The sequence below is a fragment of the Bombina bombina genome, unplaced genomic scaffold (assembly GCF_027579735.1).
Source record: "Bombina bombina isolate aBomBom1 unplaced genomic scaffold, aBomBom1.pri scaffold_577, whole genome shotgun sequence".
NCBI lineage: Eukaryota > Metazoa > Chordata > Amphibia > Anura > Bombinatoridae > Bombina > Bombina bombina.
This window is the reverse complement of record NW_026512722.1, coordinates 86,539-108,353: the sequence shown is the minus strand read 5'-3', so window position 1 is coordinate 108,353 and position 21,815 is coordinate 86,539. Positions and strand designations below refer to the sequence as shown.

The 21,815-nt window shown below is 41.4% G+C and overlaps 1 protein-coding gene across 3 annotated transcripts; it reads right to left on the bottom strand.

Annotated features, from left to right (window-relative positions):
• Nucleotides 1-4,981: 4,981 nt before the first annotated feature.
• Nucleotides 4,982-12,271, bottom strand: LOC128644507 (uncharacterized). 3 transcript variants are annotated; one of them, XM_053697091.1, is made up of 3 exons: nucleotides 10,239-12,269; nucleotides 7,579-7,739; nucleotides 6,643-6,790 (listed from the first exon to the last, which is right to left on the bottom strand). In XM_053697091.1, the coding sequence occupies exons 1-3, from the start codon at nucleotides 12,085-12,087 to the stop codon at nucleotides 6,773-6,775; spliced, it is 2,028 nt and encodes a 675-aa protein (XP_053553066.1). In that variant the 5' UTR covers nucleotides 12,088-12,269; the 3' UTR covers nucleotides 6,643-6,772. The 3 variants fall into 3 exon arrangements, with proteins under 3 accessions (XP_053553065.1, XP_053553066.1, XP_053553064.1); XM_053697090.1 differs by lacking the exon at nucleotides 7,579-7,739 and having other exon boundaries at nucleotides 4,982-6,790; nucleotides 10,239-12,266; XM_053697089.1 differs by having other exon boundaries at nucleotides 6,650-7,739; nucleotides 10,239-12,271.
• Nucleotides 12,272-21,815: the final 9,544 nt, after the last annotated feature.

Below are 21,815 nucleotides of genomic sequence, written 5' to 3'. Positions count from 1 at the left end.
GCAAGTAAGGAAAAATCTGCCGTGGAGCCCCAGAGTTTTGCGCAACCAATTGTGGGCCAGACTACAAGTGGAGCAGTATTTAATGCTCCCACTCACATATTAACTCCGCTAGATGTAAGCTTTTTGTGTGTCGAGTAGCGCTCGTATTACAAGCTGAAAGTAAAACGTTTTTCCTTGCAGGCTAACCAGATGCACGCAAAAAGCTAGTTAGGATATTTTGCGCACATTAACGTATTCCCCCATAGAAGTCAAAAGAGCAAAAGAAGTGGAAAAAAAAACTAACACCCTACTCGTGTGCAAACCCAATCGCATAATCTCAAGTGCGCTAACCCAACATGAAAATATTAATATGTCCATTGTTCTTTACATAGCAGAATATGTTATATTTATTCATAAATATATATTTCTACATATATCTGATGGTATTTTGGTACAATATATATTTATACAGTATCTCTCTCTCTCTGTCTCTCTCTCTCGCTCTCTCTGTCTCTCTCTCTCTCTCTCTCTCTATATATATATATATATATATATATAAAAACAAAAAGGGTACAGGACAAATGGCTACTATAAATGTGTCTTTTTCCAAAAAAAATGTATCAAACTTTAGAAAACATTAATGTTATGTTAGATTATAATTTTAATGTGGTGCAGACCCTATACAAAATTATTCTTCAACAAACTACAAGAGGAGAACAAGGACCATCAAAAATTTCTTAAGGCCCTGTATAGATAGGGAATCAAGCACTCTTTTTTTATAAAAAATAGCTCAAAAGTGTAGCTAAATTAAACAAATGGAATGAATCTCTGACCAGTACAATCACTGAGAACAAAAAATAATTTATTAATAGTACAGAAAGAAGTAAATCCTAACTGTCTAAACATACCAATAGGCCAGTTGTGTGCTGGCCTCGGGTATATGTTAGCAACACAAAGTAAAGTATATACCTGAGGCCAGCGCACAACTGGCCTATTGCTATGTTTAGACAGTTAGGATTTACTTCTTTCTGTACTATTAATAAATTATTTTTTGTTCTCAGTGATTGTACTGGTCAGAGATTCATTCCATTTGTTTAATTTAGCTACACTTTTGAGCTATTTTTTATAAAAAAAAAGAGTGCTTGATTCCCTATCTATACAGGGCCTTAAGAAATTTTTGATGGTCCTTGTTCTCCACTTGTAGTTTGTTGAAAAATATATATATATATATATATATACACACACAGTATATATATATATATATATATATATATATATATATATATATATATATATATATATATATATATATATATACACACTATATATATATATATACACACACTATATATATATATATATATATATATACATGATTGTATATAGGTATACAGATATATATATATATATATATATAGAAATATTTTTTTATAAATACATAAAACATATTCTGTTATGTGCAGAACATTGGAATTTCAAATATTTACAATAAGTACACACTATAACACTTTATCAAAAATTAATATTGCATACAAATTTAAAAAATCTAAACCACCACTACCCAATCATTAAAAAAAATATTAATCCCTAAACTGCTAATACCCCTATACAAAACCCTCTAATCTTAATTGACCCCTAAACTAAAACCAACCCACAGTGGGCACTCCAGCATTCTATCCCCCCCCCCCCCCCCACCTAAGATATGCCCTAACCCAGTGATGTGCAGTCACTAGAGGCAGGTGAGGCAGTGCTTCACCTCTCATATGGGCAAATATATATTTTTTTTATTGGCTTTAAAAAAAAAATTGTAAATTTTTTCCCCCAGCATTTTTTTCTCTCACAGCTATATGTTGTGCAATGAAGAGGCACAAGCAGGTCTGCCCACCATTACACAACATGCTGCGCCATCTACTGGATGCAAGTGGTTAAGATCATTGCATGGCTCATTAACTGCTTATTTGAGGCAGTCCTATTTGGGCTGAACCAATCCAGTGAGAGGCATTAGTAAGTGGAACATAGGGTTGGGGCTGGATGTTAAATCATATAAAACAAAACAAAAACGCAAAAAAACAACTTTCATATATTTTGTTGCTGTCCTGTGAACCTGCTAGCTTTGCTAAAGTGAAAAAGAGAGTTCTGTTCTTCCCCTCTAAGTGCAGTGGAATGTGCCACTGTCACTTCCTGAATCCTTACAGAGCAGGAGAGAGGCACAGAGAGCAGTGTTTCACCCACATCTTATTAAAGTAAGATTTTACTGATAGGGATTCTGTTAGTGAAAATGATAATTTAATGAATGTGGTTTAGTGTTTTTTTTACTCTTTTACAGCAAATGATCGTTTTTGTATTTTGTTTACTCAAACTTTACACCCACTAACTTAGCAGCTTGCCTCTGTACTTCACACTAAATTATAGACTAATTTTCTGAACTCTCTGTAGCTCTGTTGTTTTATTACTTTAAAATGCAGTGGTCCCTCTCCCCCCCCCCCCTTGTGTGTGTGTCTCTCTCTCTATCTATCCATCTCTCTCCTTATGTGTTGTTCTCCCCCATGGTCTCTTTCTCTCTCTGTCTCTCTTCCTCCCCCTCTGACTCTCATCCCTTATGTAATGAAAGAATCTATAAGCATAATTTGCAGCATTAAAGTAAAATGTATGTTTTAAACATATTTTAATGGGCATGGATTTCTAGATCTCATAATCAGAGCAAGCATTGTGTTATCTGGCAAGAGTTTCTGTTACAATCCTTTTAGACTAAAATCAGATGTTTACTAAGTTGACCAGTTTTCCAAGACACCATTTAAAGGGACATGAAACCCATATGAAACCCATATGCAAATTTAAATAACTTTCCAATTTACATCTAATATCTAATTTTCTTTATTCTTTTGATGTCCTTTGTTGAAAATCATATCTAAATATGCTCAGTAGCTGCTGATTGGTGGCTGCACATAGATACCTCATGTGATTGGCTCACCCATGTGCATTGCTATTTCTTCAACAAAGGATATCTAAAGAATGAAGGCGTATCCTAGCCACTGCCTCACCATCCTGTGACGTCACTGCACGTCACTGCCCTAACCTAAAAGCCCTTTTAGAACCACTGTTATAGAAAAATAAAATACTGGAACAATAATAAGTGAAAAAAAAATACTGAAAAAAATACTACTAATACTAAAAGTTACTTAAAATAACTATTACAACACTAGACTTAAACTATCCTAAAAAAAACTCTAGTAATGAAAAAAAAATGATAAAATTTGGGGTTTTTTTTGCTGTTATCATTCATGTTTTGGTTCAAAAGGGCCAACTGTTAATCATGTTTAGACATCTTTTAGATATTTTTCTCTAGCTTATTATTGACATTTTTCTACTCTAATAGTTATAAAGTATTATATTTAATATTTAAAAAAATAATTGTAACTTCCCTTTTTTCAATGTGTTTTTTGAGTGAAATTAATTATAATTTTCACAGACTGACACTGATATAGAATTGTTAATACTGTTTGAGAATTAACACTTAAATGGTAGGACTCATTCAAATCTGAATGCTTATACTCATAGACTTGCATTGAAAGCATTGATTCAGTGTTAGTCTATGATTATCATTTGATTACAAACAGAAGAAGGAATGAATGAAAGCAGGTAAATAAACATGTGAATTTCTATTCAAACAAATGAATGCAACCAACATTCAATGTTTTGAAATCATTTCAAACATTTGCTTATTCCTTTATTCATGAGTGACTCAATAAACTTTTGTAGATCGGTTTCCTGCTTTTGCAGTGTATCCAGGTCATAATATTCAGTTTGCTTTATCAGGGTCAAATTTTATTTCTTTACATAACACTTAAAGCAGTTCAAACATTCAGAAACTGGAGTAGCTCGCCCCTGCATTTCAGCTTTCTGGTAATTACGGCATAATGCTTTTTGTATTTAGTGCTTTTGAAAGCCCAAATAACATGGAAAAAATAATTACAATTGATTGTTTACATCTACAGAACAGAGTACTTTTTGATGGAGAAGTTCTGAAAGTGCTCAATTCCTTTTGAAGTCAGTAATAATAACTAAGAAATTGCTTCAGTATTTTATCTTTATGCACATATGATAATGAAAGCATGTCTGTTCTTGCTGCATACTGTGCTCAAAAGAAATAATAGATAATTAGTTATCTACAGGTTAAAAGGAATATACAAACTATTACTTTACTTTACCATCAAAGTTTACAGCAATTGCAGCAATACTGATGAGTCCAAAACTTTATTTTTATTTAAGTTAACTTGTTTTTTTTCCAGTAACAAAATTTGCAAAGGTTCCTGCAATTTTGTCCATCCACTGGAAAATGATGGTAAACTAGTTTTATTCCAATCCATTAGAATAATTTTGTGTGTTGCATGGCTTTTTGTGCCATTTTGAAATAAAAAAAAAAAAAACTGTTCCAATTAAAGCAAAAGCCATTTGATCACACAGTTATTACATGTGATTTTCCAGTGTCTTTAAACCATATAAATTCCACAAATAAGTTGCATATAGAAAACTAAGTTGTGGTATTCTAATACATCAAAAACATGCTCTGTCGAACAGCATTTCCCGGATCTTGATAATGTTAATACTTTTGAACACTCTCGGTTTACATATCAATAAACATGATTATTTGCTATTTAATAAAAAAGTTAAGAATATAGCTGCAATTACTATTTTCAACAATGGAATTTGTTCATAGAATCTATTGTTTTTTATTGATGAAAATTAGACATGTGCATTAGTTTTGTAACGAATGCAAATTTGTTAACGAAAAACATATATTCACCTCTTTTTAACAGGAACAGATATCCAAAAGAATGCAGCATGACATTTAAAGAAAACAAAGAATAATGTCAAATGCAGTTGTTTCCTATTAAGGGATTAAATGCTTACCGGATCCTTCTTCACAGAGGAGAGGATTTAACATAACTTAATTAAATAACTATGTACATGAGAATGTAGTGCGAAATAACCACAGACAAACTTTTTATGGGAAAAATTTTGTGACCGTCACAGGCCATAAAATTTTATTAACCTAACAAACTAGATAGAACTGATAGAACTGAAAATATATATGGCGGCATAGAGATCAGCTACCCAGAACAGCAGGAGATCACCGGCCCAACGGGAACAGCAGCAGAGGGGTCTCTGCCCTAAGGAGATGACGCTGAGGGGTTGCAGAGATCACGTGACCATCCCTCAAAAGGGAGGAAGGAGGGTTACCGTCACGTGCACGTGAGGGCCTACCCTCCTCCCCGGAAGTCTGGCCATCACTCACCCCTAGCGACCTTCTCCTGCGCAACCGGACCGAGGATCTCCCGCCGCCAGGGTGAAAGAAGATCTTCCACCTAGATAAGGATTCCCTGTTACCAAGCCGTGTAAACCGCATAACAGGGAGAGGAGATCCATATCCTACAGTAATGGCTTATTGGGCCTAGGGTGAGTAGCCATAGCCCTGCCATTAAGGTGCCGTCGAAAATACAACATCATTAAAACATTACAAAAGGGGAAGGGAGGGAGGGAAAAAACTGCTTCAGCCAGGATCCGGAGAAGAAGAGGAAGTTGCAAGGGAGAACTTGGCTTATCTACTGGTAAGGAGGGGCCTACCCTAAATTGCAACAATGTTGCACCCAGCACCTTCCCTCTCTCTTCTAACCCACTCTCCTACAGCCTTAACCCTTAGACTGCTCCAGGCTTATACTAAGCCCTACACTGCATTAAGGGATTAAATGCTTACCGGATCCTTCTTCACAGAGGAGAGGATTTAACATAACTTAATTAAATAACTATGTACATGAGAATGTAGTGCGAAATAACCACAGACAAACTTTTTATGGGAAAAATTTTGTGACCGTCACAGGCCATAAAATTTTATTAACCTAACAAACTAGATAGAACTGATAGAACTGAAAATATATATGGCGGCATAGAGATCAGCTACCCAGAACAGCAGGAGATCACCGGCCCAACGGGAACAGCAGCAGAGGGGTCTCTGCCCTAAGGAGATGACGCTGAGGGGTTGCAGAGATCACGTGACCATCCCTCAAAAGGGAGGAAGGAGGGTTACCGTCACGTGCACGTGAGGGCCTACCCTCCTCCCCGGAAGTCTGGCCATCACTCACCCCTAGCGACCTTCTCCTGCGCAACCGGACCGAGGATCTCCCGCCACAAGGAAGCATTTTAATGGTACCCTTGCCGCCAACCCACAACCCGATTTACAGGAGGGGTAACAGAGCTCTCTGAATGTCCCCTATGAATAAATCCAGCCCCACATCAGAAAGGTGAACTTTATCCCTTCTATATAGCTCGGTTCTATCAGCCGAAATGGCTTCGTGCCGTACCACGAAGCCACCTGACCCAGTGACGGTTTTCGCTACAGACGCATTGATCTTCTTCCTAACCCGGTATGCCGCCGTATGGGCCGACATATGCCTCCAGTGGAGACGGGGTATTATATGGGACCACCCTATCATGACCCCCGGGATGCGTACTCTTAGCCACCCAATGTCTGCCTGCATAACCTTAATCAACTGTAAAACTGGTATGGCCCCCACATCGTTACCCCCTAGGTGAAGAATAATAATGTGAGGCTTCCCCCAGCGTACCAGGGCCTCAGATATGGTTCCTGCTAATTGGGGCCAGCACATCCCCCTATCACCCAACCACCTAACGGATGCCTTGTTGGTAGGGAGACCTAGGGATTGGCCAAATGGGAGGGACGCACAGCGTAGGGAGGCCCAGTGGACAAAGGAGTGGCCCACAATCCAGATTCGCTTCACCCCGGGGGTAGTGCCTGTGGAGACAAACATTTTAGTATCCTGAATTAACATCTAAACATTAAACAATTGGACGGACATAGGTTCTGAAACAATTGGACCGCCAACGCCCAATACGTTTTATGTCCTCGCACGAGGAGCCCGCTTGCGCAGCGTTAGTCGCGGCCCCTATGCGAAAAGAGTGCGGGGCCAGTCTGCTAGCGTCCAGCCCCGCCTGGACTGCCGCCAATTTTAGGACCCTACCGAACTGAAATTTGGAAAGGGATCTGCCGTCCGCATGGACCAGGAATTGCCCCGGGCCAGGCGGCCTTTGAGCCAGGTAAAGATTAACGCAGTTAACCGGGCAGCATGCGCTGTTCACCTGAGGGTGAACGGGGATCCAGGTTCCCTTACCCTCCTGATCTGTCTTTGATCGCGGCAGAAAAAGAAGTAAGGAATCAGGGGCAGCTCTAACATGTTGCAATTGTATACCTGCCCCAGACGCCTGCTTGGAGGGTGCTACTACCTCACTAACTCTAAGAGCGGCGGCAAAGGCCAGATTAAACGCAGTTTTGAAGAGTAGGGCTTCAAAATCTGATCTACAGACCACGTCGAGCGCCAAGAGCAAACGCTCCAGGCGGTCGCGGGTGATGGGTTCGCGCGTGTCTATTTTCCGCTGCTGCGATCTGCCCCAACCCTTGATCACCTGCCTAATAAAAAAGGAATTGGTTGGGTCAGGAATGGCTAATGCCCTATAGAAAAATGAGAGGGCGGCCAATTTGGATTGTATTGCCCCCTGACGGGCCCCAGAGGCATGCAAACTCACCAGCCAATCATGTAAGTTGTCCCTAGACCCCTGAGCAGCGTCGGCTCCCCTGGACGCACAGAAATTGTCCCATTCAGACCACATGCGGGCATAGGCGTGCCAAGTGGATGGTGCTAAGGAGGAGCGGACCAACGGCAGTAAGGCTATCCAGGAAGGACGAGCTGCCAAAGGAAATCAGGACAGCGTAAGCCCACGGCTGCAGCTGTCGGGGCTAACTTGCGAAATGTCGCCCATTCGAATCGTGACAGGGCGTCAGCTACAACATTGTCAACGCCCGGGACATGACGGGCCTGGAACTGGATGTTAAGGTCCAGACAGCGCAACACCAGGTGGCGCAGCAAGGTAATGACCTTTGCTGAGGTGGCTGACAAGTTATTGATCGCAAAGACCACACTGATGTTGTCTGTCCAGAACACAACAGTCCCGTTCGACAACTTCCCACCCCACAGCTCGACCGCCAAGACCACGGGGAATAGCTCCAGGAGAGTCAGGTTTCGAGTAAGGCCCGCCGGGGCCCAGGACTCCGGCCAGGGCTCCGCGCTCCACTCTCCCTGGAAATAGGCCCCGTAACCGTGCGATCCAGCTGCGTCAGTGAAAAGGTGCAGTAACTGGCTAGACATGGGAGGGGTACGCCAGACCCGAATCCCGTTAAATCGCGTGAGAAACTGTTCCCAGACTACCAGGTCAGCCAGCAATTCACTCCCTAGGGTTATCTTTGATTTCGGGTTTGACCTACCACTAAGCTGTCTTTCCAGTCTACGGTTAAAAACCCGACCCATGGGGATAACTCTGCAAGCGAAATTAAGCAAACCTAACAGGGATTGTAACTGTTTCAGGGAAATAACTGCATTAGAGACTGCCGCTCTGACCGCCTCAAGCATGCCCTGAACTTTATCAGGTGGCAACCTACAGAGCCGAGCCTGGGTGTCGATTTCGATTCCCAGGAAAACTAAACAGGACGCGGGGCCTTGCGTTTTGTCCTCTGCTAGGGGCACCCCGAAATGTCTCATGACGCTGCGCATGATGTTCATTGTGGATAAACAATCATCGGAGCCTGCTCTCCCTACAATGAGAAAATCGTCCAGGTAGTGTGCTATGGGATCGCTGCCCACTTCTGAAGCTACGACCCAATGAAGGAAACTACTGAACGCTTCAAACAAGGCGCATGACAAAGAGCAGCCCATGGGCAGGCAGCGATCCACGTAGTACACACCTGCAAACTTACAACCCATTAGATGGAAAACTGAGGGGTGGAGTGGAAGAAGCCTAAATGCCGACTCAATGTCTAGTTTCGCCAATAGAGCACCATGACCCGCCCTCCTGACCAGGTCTAGTGCGCTATCAAAGGATTGATAGCGCACCGAGCTGAGTTGGGGGTCAATGGCATCATTGACTGAGCTACCTTTTGGGTACGACAGGTGCTGAATGAGGCGAAACTTCCCTGGCTCTTTCTTGGGAACCACCCCCAACGGGGAAATGACCAAATCAGGTAAAGGTGGGGCAGCAAAGGGGCCCGCCATTCGCCCTAAAGTCACTTCTTTATTAATTTTATCCCTCACTACTTGGGGGTGTTGGTATGCTGAAATAAGGTTCCTATTAAATCTCTTACCCTTGATTTGCCTAAATGTGGGGATATGAAAACCAAATGAAAAACCCTCCCATAACATACGTGCCGCCGCCTGGTCTGGGTAAGCCCACAACCATGGTGCCATGGCATGTACATTAATTGGCGTTTCCGCCTTTCTGGCCCAAGTTTGCTGAAGGGGGCTTATTGGTCTGGTCCCTTCGCTTGATGCAGTCACTGCCAGGGTGTGGACCAGAGCAGTACCTGCAGACATGTCTGAAGGTGCATGCGCTACCCTTGTCGCATTTTTTGTCCTGGAAGGGCCAGCAGGTTCCCCCCCGTTTCCTGCTTCTGGTATTGCGAAAGGACTGCTGCGCTGATTGCTGAGTTGAAGTTACAGCAGCGGGTGCACCCCCTTTTGGGTCCATTCGCTGCCACAACTGGTTATCAGTAGAGTCAAAAGTCAGGGAAGGATTTCCTGCCATTTTCCTCCTGAACTCAGCATCATATTCCCTCCACACACCTTCACTGTGATTACGCTGAATCCAGTGAATAGTGTCCGTGTATTTTAGGATAGGCAAACTCTGGGAGGGGTACTTTTCGATATAACAGGAGGAAAAAACCCTGAAGCACTGGAGCCACTCATCAAAAGTGTCTGGGCGTTTAAATTTTTTAGGCCCTGTTCCCTCAGCGCTCCTCTCTCTCTGCCTATACGCCTCCACCGAAAGGTCAAATATATTAACATATTTTCCACGGTGGATTCTACTGACCACCTTTTTGCGCAGGTGTCTATGCAATGAGTATATTTTTCCTGGGCTTGCGTCCCCGTAAAGGGCTGCTCGCCTTTCGGAGATGGCCCTGGTAGGGAGAGGTTCAGCTGGCACCTCTGTAGATGGGTTTTGCGGGGCGGTGTTACTGGCGCTGTCCTGCTTAGTATCTGGCTTGACCCCCCTCTTTAAAATTTTCTTAATCATTCTAAACATTTTCTTCTGACCTGCCCCTTGTAAACCCAAGGAAGAGTCAGTCTCAGACCCTGAGTCAGAAGAGGATGAGTCAGAGGAAGAATGGTCATTGTGTGTAAATAAAGCATTCTCACCGTGACTAATGGCAGGAGGTCCCTGACCCATGCTGGAAACGGGCTGGCCTGCTGGCTGGTTTTGGAGGGCGAGTCCTGAAGACCCTTGCTGTGCAGTGGAAGTGGTGGCTGCTGCTCCTGCTGTAATGCTGCCTGGTACTCCTGCATCCGCCCCACTCATGACTGTGGCAGTGTTGGTCCGTGTTTTTGCTGCACTTTGTGATCCAATTGCCCCCTGCAAAAGAGAAAGAATTTGGCGAGCACTTTGCCCAATGGATGTGTCTGGATTATCAGTAGCAAGGGGTGGATGAGCTATATGAAGTGGTGTATGAAATCCCTGACTCACTGACTGTCCATTCGCAGATGTCTGAGCATTCACACCCTGCTGGTCTACAATAGGGTTATGGCATGCCTGGCTTATTGATTGTGCATGGTTTAATGAGTGTGCATGAGCGCCCTGCGTGGCTGCAATGGGGGAGTGGATACCCTGATCAAGGGGTTGTACTCCTTGTATGCCTAACATAATGGGATGTTGTAGCTGGCTTAAAGATTGCACATTCGCATTATGTATGCCAACCAGGGGTGTATTATATCCCTGAGGAGCTGCTTGTACGTTCACACCATTCAAAGCCGCATTCACACCAATGGGGGATGGTAAATGATGAGACGGTAAATGATGCTCAATGTTTTGATTAACATGCATACTTTGAACATTGCCTTGATTCACATGCAGGCTATTATTAGACACAATATCATGCGGCTGAGCGGCCGCTTGCACTAAACCACTATCAGCCCTGTGTGGGTTAATAATATCGGGAGCGGCCTGCTGAACGGCATTTGCGTTATCTCCCATTTGTATAAACTGTAATGGCCTCATTGCCCTGGAAGGGTTAACTCTGCGTGTCCCCCTACCCCTATCACTGGCTATCTGCCTGGTACTACCTCTTATGATGGAGCGACCCCTTTGATGCCCCTGAGGATTAACGTTCAAATGTGCCGTTCGCTTGCGCAGTTTGCTTGCGCTGCTAATGCCCCTCCGACCCCCCACTGATAACCCGCCAACGGCCAAGGACGGCTCTCGGTGCTCACCTGCAAGTGGCGTTGCCCCGGGAGCCGATGTCCTTGCGACCGCGCGGGAATCTGCCAAGCCGGAAGTGCCGATGTCCGCTTCCGGTGACGTCACTAACATGGCGTTGACACCGGAAGTCGGACCCGGACCACGCGGCTGGCGAAGGAGATCGCTAGGCCCCGGGGGGAGCAGCATAGGCCCTGGGATGGCATGGGCCTCGGGTATGGTGCGACCAGGGGCAAGTCCGGGTGTTGAGGGCTGAGGGGCCGTTACAGGGGCCATGTTCCGGCCGGGCTGGGGACCGCGTGTTGCCACGTGTGGTGCCTCAATGAGAGGTGTGAAAGGGCGATGCCTGCTGGGGGTAGTTAAAGCAGGATCCGGATCCTGACTAGAAGGATCAGGAGGGAAAACAGCTGGTGTCACACTGGGCCCTGGGGAGGCTGCAGCCATAGCGGATATTATGTTTTTCAATAGGTCAGAAACTGCTGACATAGCAGCAGGGGGTACAGCACTTAAAAATGAGGCCTGTACACTATCAAGGGGTAAATTAGCCTGCTGGGTCTGCAATGCTTGAGGTCTGGGGGATTCCTGAGCTAACTCAATATCAATAGGTCCCTGCTCTTCCACATTATGAACCTGGGCTGACACAACAGTAGTATATTGAGTTGGGGGAATGATATCTAAATCATCCTCAGAAATAGATTGAACACTTATCTTTATTTTTTCTTTTGCAGGTGCAGGAGGTTCCTGTTCCGACTGGTAACGTCTGGGAGGCAGAGTAGAACGCCTGGAACGATGCATAGCTGCACTGGTGATGACAGAACTGCTAAGAAAAAACTGCTTCAGCCAGGATCCGGAGAAGAAGAGGAAGTTGCAAGGGAGAACTTGGCTTATCTACTGGTAAGGAGGGGCCTACCCTAAATTGCAACAATGTTGCACCCAGCACCTTCCCTCTCTCTTCTAACCCACTCTCCTACAGCCTTAACCCTTAGACTGCTCCAGGCTTATACTAAGCCCTACACTGCATAAATAGTTAAAAAAAAAAACACTGACCTAAGTACGCAGGAGAGTCGCGCTAACCCTCTCCTCTTCTTCACAGAGCCTGGTCGCGCTAACAGGAGGTTTAGCCTGGTGGCTCCAACTGTCTGCAATAAAGGAGTAGGTCTTTTAGTTCAGGCCCTGGGAGTTGCCACATTAAAGGAATAGTCTAGTCAAAATTAAACTTTAATTATTCAAATAATGCAGGCAACTGTCTAATTTACTCCTATTATCAATTTTTCTTCACTCTCTTTTTATTTGAAAAAGCAAATATGTAAGCTTAGGAGCTGGCCCATTTTTGGTTCAGCACCTGGATAGTACTTTCTGATTGATGTCTAAATGTAGCCACCTATCAGCAAGTGCTATCCATCTTCTGAACCAAAAATGGGCCGTCTTCTAAGCTTACATTCAAATAAAGATACTAAGAGAACGAAGAAAAAATTATAATAGGAGTAAATTAGAAAGTTGCTTAAAATTGCCTGCTCTGTCTGAATCATGAAAGTTTAATTTTGACTAGACTATTCCTTTATATTCCTTCCAGCCAAGCTTTAACCTGTAGCAGTGGAACTAGTACATTTGTTTAATGAATTAATATAAATAAATGTTCCACAAATAGTTGGTATATATTTAGTTTAAAACAAGACAAATACCAAACAGAATGAGCACCAAATATTCAAAATATGAAGTATTTTGAATATTCGGAAAGAAAGATTCAGCTGAATTTAAAAAAATTTCCGGGCACATGTCATGAAAAACTATCTATAAAAAGATAAAACTGATATAAAATTGTTAGATGTGCATGTCCAAATGGTCAGATTTGAATAATCACTAGGTCTGTTTCTACACTTGCTAGAAAACAGCACATGACAAAACCTAGATTTTACTATTTTCCTATAAAAACTGGAAAAAAATCAGAGAAAATACCACATTATCAGTGTTGGATTAGGGACTGTGGATTGCTTAGGTGCCAACACACCTTTGTTGTCAAGGGGCTGATATTTTAAATAATAGACAAAGCTTGCCTCTGTACAAATGAAAGGTTTGTTTAAGTAAAACACTGTTGGCTGTTCCATTGGGTTAGAAACAGTTATCTTCACAGCACAATGGTGTCAATGTAATGTAATAATATTTGCAGAAATAGTTAATTTGGGCAGAATCCATTAATTTACAAAGAATGCATCATACAAAATGTACACAACAATAAAAAAACATACTCTTGTAGGTGTGATCATAACAATTATATAAGTAATCACAGTGTTAAAAATAAAAATGTGGGGGTGTGTCCGACCAACGACCAAGATGGCTGCTGTTTAAAATATGTCTGCTTATAGGAGCTGAATATTCTGCTGATTATCTCTCCCAAACTTTCTGAATCCTATTCCTCTCAGGAGAACTGTGACTGGCATTACTTACAGAACGGATTCATGTGACTTTTCAACATTAACAGGCATAAGCAGACCGGCATAGAGAAGGTGCGCAGCAGAGGCCTTGTAGTGGCCTGTGCCTCCCTCTACCCCCCAATATTCTGACTAGTCAGTTTAATCAGCCAAATGTGCTGACCCACGAACTCCCTTAATGAGTGCATTTAACTTTTGAAAATAAAGACCTCTATCCACGGGATTAAGATGGCGTTACCCCTGACTGAAAAGCTAATCATCAAACTCTTAGAAACACATTTCCTTAAGCTGGAGCAATGGCTGATCGCAGCATGTCAAGAAAGGTCTCCTACAGGGCATTCTGACACCCAGAGTGACAGGCTATGCTTCACACATAAAGTAGATGTGAGAGGAGATTTACAGTTAATGGCGGAAGGTAGTAGTACCAAACCTGGAGATCCACTGAATGTTGGCGACATGCTCTGTGGACATGGCAGGAGGGGATTGACGAAGCTGGATGACATCTTGACCAGAAGTACCGGACTAGAGATACCCCAGGCTCCTCAACTTACCACATCATTGCCGCAGAGTTGCCATGGAGTGTCCACGGATCTAATTGGGCACATGGTATGTTAGTCAGATACAAGAGGAGATACGCAGTCCGTGAGTGAGAATGCCAGACCTGACACCGGAGTTTTGCTGAAGAATGGTGACAGGCTCCACGGACCACGCTTTAACTTACTGGGTAAGAAGGCTGACTTTGTAATAAACCGGGCAGTAACGGACATAACCCAGAATTTGCGGCCTGCCATGCCGCGGTCACGCAAACAGCTCTGGTCTCTTGGTCTGATGGCTTTGGGGACTATCGCTACAGAAAGTAGTTGTGATGCTTACCAGAGACAGAGTCCTGTATGGGCCCATTCCGCCAGCCGGCTAGAAGCCATACCGGAACGGAGAAAGGCTGGGATTGGCTAAACCATCTCCCTCAGGGCTCAGACATAGGATCATCACCGCAAGCTGGTAGTATCTTGGCTGCCCTAAAAACGGACTATGATTAGCCACACATGGTCCTATTTGTCCGATAAAGTTTTTCTGTTATGATTGCTTATATTTATTAGAAGAAACTTGTTATAGGGGGGTCCAGTTTACTTTAATGATGGCCTATGGACCGGATGTGTGTGAGACCCCTTTATCTCACATTGAACAGTATGCTGTCATGGACTGGGGTTCAAGAGTTCTCCGTTTATTTGATGCCTTGATTCGAGTTACAACCTTAGATAGTTCACAGTCCTGATCTGCCTGTATTCTGTACTTACTTATTTAACCATGTTGCTAGTCACTATTCCCATTACTTTTCTCTTTAACCTATTACTGGTAGCCTACACCAACATGGCTGATTAAATGAATATATGGATTTGGGGTGTGCTACATCTAGAATGGGTCTGTATTATTACTGTTATAGTGATGCATAATTATGGTAGAGTTTTACAGGCGGAGGCAGGGCCGGACTGGGAATAAAAAGCAGCCCTGGAAAAATTTTAGACCAGCCCAACAGCCCTGTAATCGGTCAAAGATATATATATATATATATATATATATATATATATATATATATATATATAAAAATCAGTGGTGGCTGGTGAATCTTGAAGCTGGTGGCGCGCTATACCCACCCCTTAAAATAAGCCCCTCCCCTCAGTTAAAATTATATATATATATATATATATATATATATATATATATATATATATATATATATATATATATATATATATATATATATATATATATATATATATATATATGAATGAGATACGCATGCACAACACACATACACAATAGTGGTAGTGAGATTAAATATAACATTAAAATAATTGGAGCACTTTGCCAGTCTAAACATTATTACTTGAAATTGTTTTTAGTGATCAATGTTAGTATTGAAAATTAGAAGCCTTGCATAGTGAGGTCACCAAGATACTTTAAACAAGATATGAAAAGTGATCATTATAAATTATATATGTAATAGAAACCCCCATAAAAAAACTAACCTACCCTTAACTCTCTGTGAATAAATGACACAAACCAGATAGTGTAACCAATGCAGCCTCCCTGCAGCAAAAGGGTTAAACTGGGAGTGGGTGGGCAGGGTCTCTGACTCTGATGATAATGTATTTCCTGTTTAGGATGGTGGAAAATGTGTGGAGGGCATTGAGAGATGCAGTCATTAGGGAGGTCACGGCTTATATACACAGGTTCTCACTACAGCTGGGGAAAGGGAGGGGGTAGACTGGAGTCACAGGGTTGTAAAGGTAACACTCAGTAAACAGAGCTGCACGTTATCTGCTTGCTTGGTGGTTATATCTGCATTCTGCTCTCCGGTCTGCATAGATAGTGACTGCTCATGCATGCAGCTAATCTACAAAGAATCCTCTCACTATTACAGCAGAACTAGATACAGTCATAAGTCACTTCTCTTGCACAGTCAGTCTGTAGTTGCAGTCAATGCAGAAGCCAGGAACAGATGATCCAGGGGGGGCCACACCAGCTTTCCACTGCTTGCGAACTAACTGCCTAACAAAGTAATTAAAAGCAGCACATGACTCACTTATTTACACACGTAGGATGCTTTCTTAACTTTTATTTTCAGCTCCACTCCATTCTCTGGGACTCTGTTTGGCTCCCCTCCTCAGCCCTCCTGGTGTATTGTCACCTCCTGCAATATTTCTGCCCTTATTGCAGTCAGAACGAAGGCAGCTCACTCAGAACTCGCTGTCCTCCTACAAATTCGACAGCATACACAGTGCAGAGTGCAGACAATAAGGAAAAGCCCTTGAAGCACCATCCCTGCCTGCAAATAATGTGTGCAACCCACGGCACACAGCAGCGTAGCGTCTCAGTCATACTTGCTGTAATGTTCCTGAGTACTGCCTGAGAGAGTCTGAGACGCTGCTGTGTACTGCTGTGCGTTGCACACATTATTTGCAGGCAGGGATGCCGGTGCTTCAAGGGTTTCACTTAATCACATATACATATTCACACATTGACATTAATAATTAAAACTGTGTTGACTCACTGTTCATGTTCACATCATAATGAGTTGCCAAGCCAACTTCACTTGCTTGCCAAGTTGCCGCCGTTTTTTTGTGTGTGTCACTCAGACAGGAGTCCTCACACACTCACTCCGTGACTCGCCCTGCTCCCACATGTGACCACGTGGCCTTCTGCCGCCTGCCTGCTGCTCCTATCCTTTCTCCTCTCAAAACGGCTCTATCGCTAACATGCGCATACGCACTTGCGCGCAGGCGCGTCACCTCACCTGTGAGAACTACACAACACAGATTCAGTCAGCGATCTCTCACTACTCAGTCGCTCTGATCGCTCAGTGTGCCCGTGCCTGACTGCCCGTTGTGATGTCACTCACCTCATAAGCCATAGCCGCCCCACCTGACCCCCGGCCCCACATTATACTAAGAGAGTAGAGACAAGTAAAGTTGTAACTTGAACTTGATTGATAATAATTATAAATATATTTTATATATGATATGAGTGCTGCTGGAGTCAGTGTGTGTGGGACTGGGACTTAGACAGTTAGCAGCAGCAGGACTTAGACAGTTAGCAGCAGCACTGCAGCAGCCAGCCAACAGCTGGCTCTGAGCCCAGGCAGCCCAGCTGAGCTGCAGGCAGGCGGCCCACCGGGATTTTTCCCGGTATCCCGGCTGCCCAATCCGGCCCTGGGCGGAGGTAATTCTCTTTAAGGTTGGTTTAATATGTTTCTTATATCTTTATATATTGTTTAACCCCCTAATTAGAGGTCCTAGCACCATATCAGACACTATCTTGACCTATTTAACTAATCAACCAGTTAATTTCTGGATCTTCTAGCATAGAGCCATATAATTTATATCCTCTATACATGCTGCTGCCGGCACCGGTACTCTGTAATTACAATATAACATGCTGCTTCTGCCCTTCCAAGCCATTACCTACTTGATATTGAATCCCTTAGAGTTAATTATAGGCTAGTGTGTATTTTCACACCAAATAGTACTTGCTGGACTCATTGTATGCATAGCTTTAACTGTTTACAACCATGTGTACTGCTTAGCCCTCATGATAGTTTCATAGTGCCCTTTTCAGAGTTTCCCATAATCTTTGCTCACACCAGTATTCTTCATGTATTTGTTAATATTCATCACTCAGGTCCAAAAGTGACCACTGTAAATATTAACTATCCTCCTCTAGTTTATGTGAATCTTCTTAGGCCCAAAAGAGGCTTACTGTACCAAGAGAGGAATTTGCTATAGAAATATATAAAATGGAGGTTTTTTAATACCCAATATCTATAACACTGTGTGGAGGATTCCATTATGCTATGGGTTAGTGTCAACCTGTTATCTCTGACTTTGTTTCTTGTCAACTTTGTGTATGATTCTTTATATATATTGTTTACAATTTATAACCTCAATAAAAATTTATTTAAAAAAAAAAAAAAAAAAATGTTATAAAAACAAATATAAAAAGTGAATGTTAAGACTATGATAAACTATACTATCACTGTATACACTTTATACTCAGCACATAATCGTATATGTGTGATAGTAAAAATGATTAATTATTAATTCATATTTTGGCTTATAGCTAGAATGACACAGAATAGATGTGAACTAAATGTTTTGGTCATCTATGTTCAGCTTTTTTAATCATCTTTAGCCAAACTTCATTCACCCCATATTTATAAAGTATCATTATATGCCATTGTTCTCTGTCCTACAATCAATACATACACTTTTAAGAGATTAATAACCCACAAAACATAAATTAATACAAATTGCCAATTACAATATAATTTCCCAATATATATTTCAACTTATTTGCATAATTGCTTCTCTCAACATGTCAGCTCCCAGGATTTCAGAAAATTAATGTTGTTCATGCAAAAGATTTTAACAGAGAAGTGGTTAATATAAAAAAAGAACAAAAAAAGAGAGCAATATTAGTAAATGTGAAAGCTCATTATCTAAATATTAGTTAAATCAGCAAAGACAATTATTCAACTTGTGGTCTACTGTTGACTCATTTTATAGCGATTTATAGTAACGTAAAATGTCACACACTGTAATTGTTAAACATTGCAAAGTATGTTTTCAGCAGTAGAAGTAAGCAGAAACAAGTCATCCTAAAATGCATTATAACTAATGAACGTTCCTATTTTTTATGTTAGTAAATATAAAACATAGCAAATCAAATTCAAATCCTGTAAGGAAACTGGATGTTTGAAGATAAATTAAACTGGACCTAACTTTTTAGAATGAATTGGTTTCAACGTTCAAATTGTCTAACAAATAAAAAAAGCATATATGTATATTATGGAACAGATATAATAATGTCAGACAAGGCAAAATCAATTTCACATATTATGCTGGGAATATATTGGACAATTACTGCTGAATTTTATTTGACATATTTTCAAACTACAGATAGTGAAGCAATATATTGACTAAACAACACTATTTTAAAACAAAATGGCCAAATTATTTGAATTTTATTTTTCTTTGAACCCTGAAAATTAAGAGAAACAAATCCAGTAACAACTGAGAATATTTACAAGTATATTTAAATATATGCATTAAAAAACAAACTTTGGAATACTAGAACAGAAAAATAACCGACAAACCTCCAGGCACAAGAAAAAAGGGATTTATTCAATCAAAAAATTATTGGAGAATAAAAAAAAAGTTAAATCCAAAAGTGATCACGGCAGTGATGTCTTACGCGTTTCGGCAGTCTTCTGCATTAATCATAGACCTACAACCATAAGGAATAGCTAAGCTTAAATATTAAACATAATAATTACTAATTGTTAAAAAACCGTGTCACTTAAAGATACATGCATTACACATTCTTAAGGCAAAGGAAAGAGCTCAGAAGACATGATGGTAAAGGGCAAATATTTACATATTAAAGAGATATAATAAGTATAAATACAAAAAACAAATTAACAAATAGAATGCAATATTATAGCAAAAAATAACAAAGCAATATATATTGACATAAAAATAAACCTCAAGGATTTCAAGTATTGATACAAATACATACACATTTTTATATTGTGCTTTCCATATGTTAGGGTTTATTTTTAATATGGTAGTGATAGAAAGTATATTACATGCATTAGCGCTACTCAAAGCAAACCATCGAGACAAAACATGAGCAGTTTATCAAACCTTCCAATGATGTTATTCAATTCACTTTTAATCAAAAAACCCCATCCGGAATTTGTAACCTTAGGTGTATAGATATACTATTCCCCTAGTTCAAAAAAGAATTCATAATGATACCCAAAAAAAATATTATAGTATAGTAATGAAGTCTTAACATTGAATTCTAATAAAAAATGGTATCTCAGACTGGCAATAAGAACTAGCCTAGAGGGACGATATGCACACTGACCATTTCATTAAAGTTAAAAAGAAAGGGAAGGAATGTATAGATATAAATCTTGAGGATGAACAAAAGGCTCATGAAAAATGTAATAAAGAGTAGTACTGGTAGGGACAAGAGGAACCAAAATAAAGAGACTATTATTTATGGGAGCAAAATTAATAATGTCCCCAGTTATATTAAAGCCACAAACCTTTATGGTTTTGAGCTGGAAAATCCAGAAGGCTTCTCTTTGTAGAAGTTTATCAGTCATATCTTCCCCTCTCATAGGAGTGCGCACTTGCTCAATAACCTGACACTTAAAACTTTCCACATTCTGTTTATGGACATAGATAAAGTGTCTGACTAAATCTGAACACTCTATGCCATTCTCAACATTCTTTAGATGTTCTCTTATTCAACTACGTGCCTCCGTGGTGGTGCACCCAATGTCCAATGTAATGATTTTTGCACTAGGTGCATTCCACCAGGTAGACTACATAAGTGGTTCAACAATTGGTACATTGAAGTCATAGACCAGCTGAGTGGCCCTACACTGACAAATCCTTGTTACTTTTGAAAAACCACAGGCAATGCAATTCCTGAAATTGCACTTATAGTTTCCCATAATGCTCAACCAACTACTCATGTTTGATCTCGATGGCTTAAGCATATTCAGTGATAACACATTCCCCAGAGTACAGCCTTTTTAGCAACAAATTTGCAGCCTAATGAAACAAAATCGTTAAGGCTGAATTGTCTGGCCTATAAATGTAAACACTGCTATGGTGAAAGCAATGCAGGGGTAGAAATACAGGCTTAAAGGTACATGAAACCCACAATTTTTCTTTCATGATTCAGATAGAGAATTCAATTTTAAACAACTTTCTAATTTACTTATATTATCTGATCTGTTTCATTCTCACAGTCTCATTACTGCAAATTCGCATCTCATCTCATGTCACTCTCCCTCTTGCTCATACTAGCTGCTGGCGACATCTCCCCTAATCCTGGTCCCCCACAACTTCCTTACCCTGAACACTCATGTGTACCCTTCAATAGACTTAAAAAACAAAACTCTGGTAACCTTAATCTCATTCCTCTTGCATCTAAAGCCACCACCACCTTCCCTTGCGCACTTTGGAACTCTCGCTCTGTTTGCAACAAACTCACTTTTATCCATGATCTCTTTATCTCCCACTCTCTCAATCTTCTGGCTTTCACAGAAACCTGTCTCTCTCCTTCAGACACTGCTTCCTCTGCTGCACTGTTACATGGGGGTCCCCACTTCAGCCACACTCCTAGGTCTGACAAAAGACAAGGAGGTGGTGTTGGTATTTTACTTTCCTCTCATTGCACCTTTCAACAAATACAGCCGTTCTTTTCCCTCTCATGTTCTTCATTAGAAACACACATGATTTGCTTATTCTATCCCCTCTCTTTACGCGTTGCAGTCATATACCACCCCCTTGGCTCCGCAACTCTATTTCTAGATCACTTTGCTGCCTGGCTACCTTATTTCCTTTCCTCAGATACCCCTGCCCTCATTCTCGGTGACTTCAACCTCCCTGTTGATAATCCCCTGCAAATCAACTTCTGCAACTCACTTCCTCTTTCGGCCTGTCACAATGGACTGACTCTCCCACTCACAAAGATGGTCACTCCCTTGATCTGATTTTTAGCTATCGATGCATC

Excerpts from the sequence above, each read along its gene's own strand:
- LOC128644507 (XM_053697089.1), bottom strand. The coding sequence starts at position 12,087 with ATGCATCGTTCCAGGCGTTCTACTCTGCCTCCCAGACGTTACCAGTCG. Across the intron at positions 7,740-10,238 it reads ACCTCCTGCCATTAGTCACG|CTCGTCCTTCCTGGATAGCC; the intron begins GTGAGAATGCTT and ends TTCCTTTGGCAG.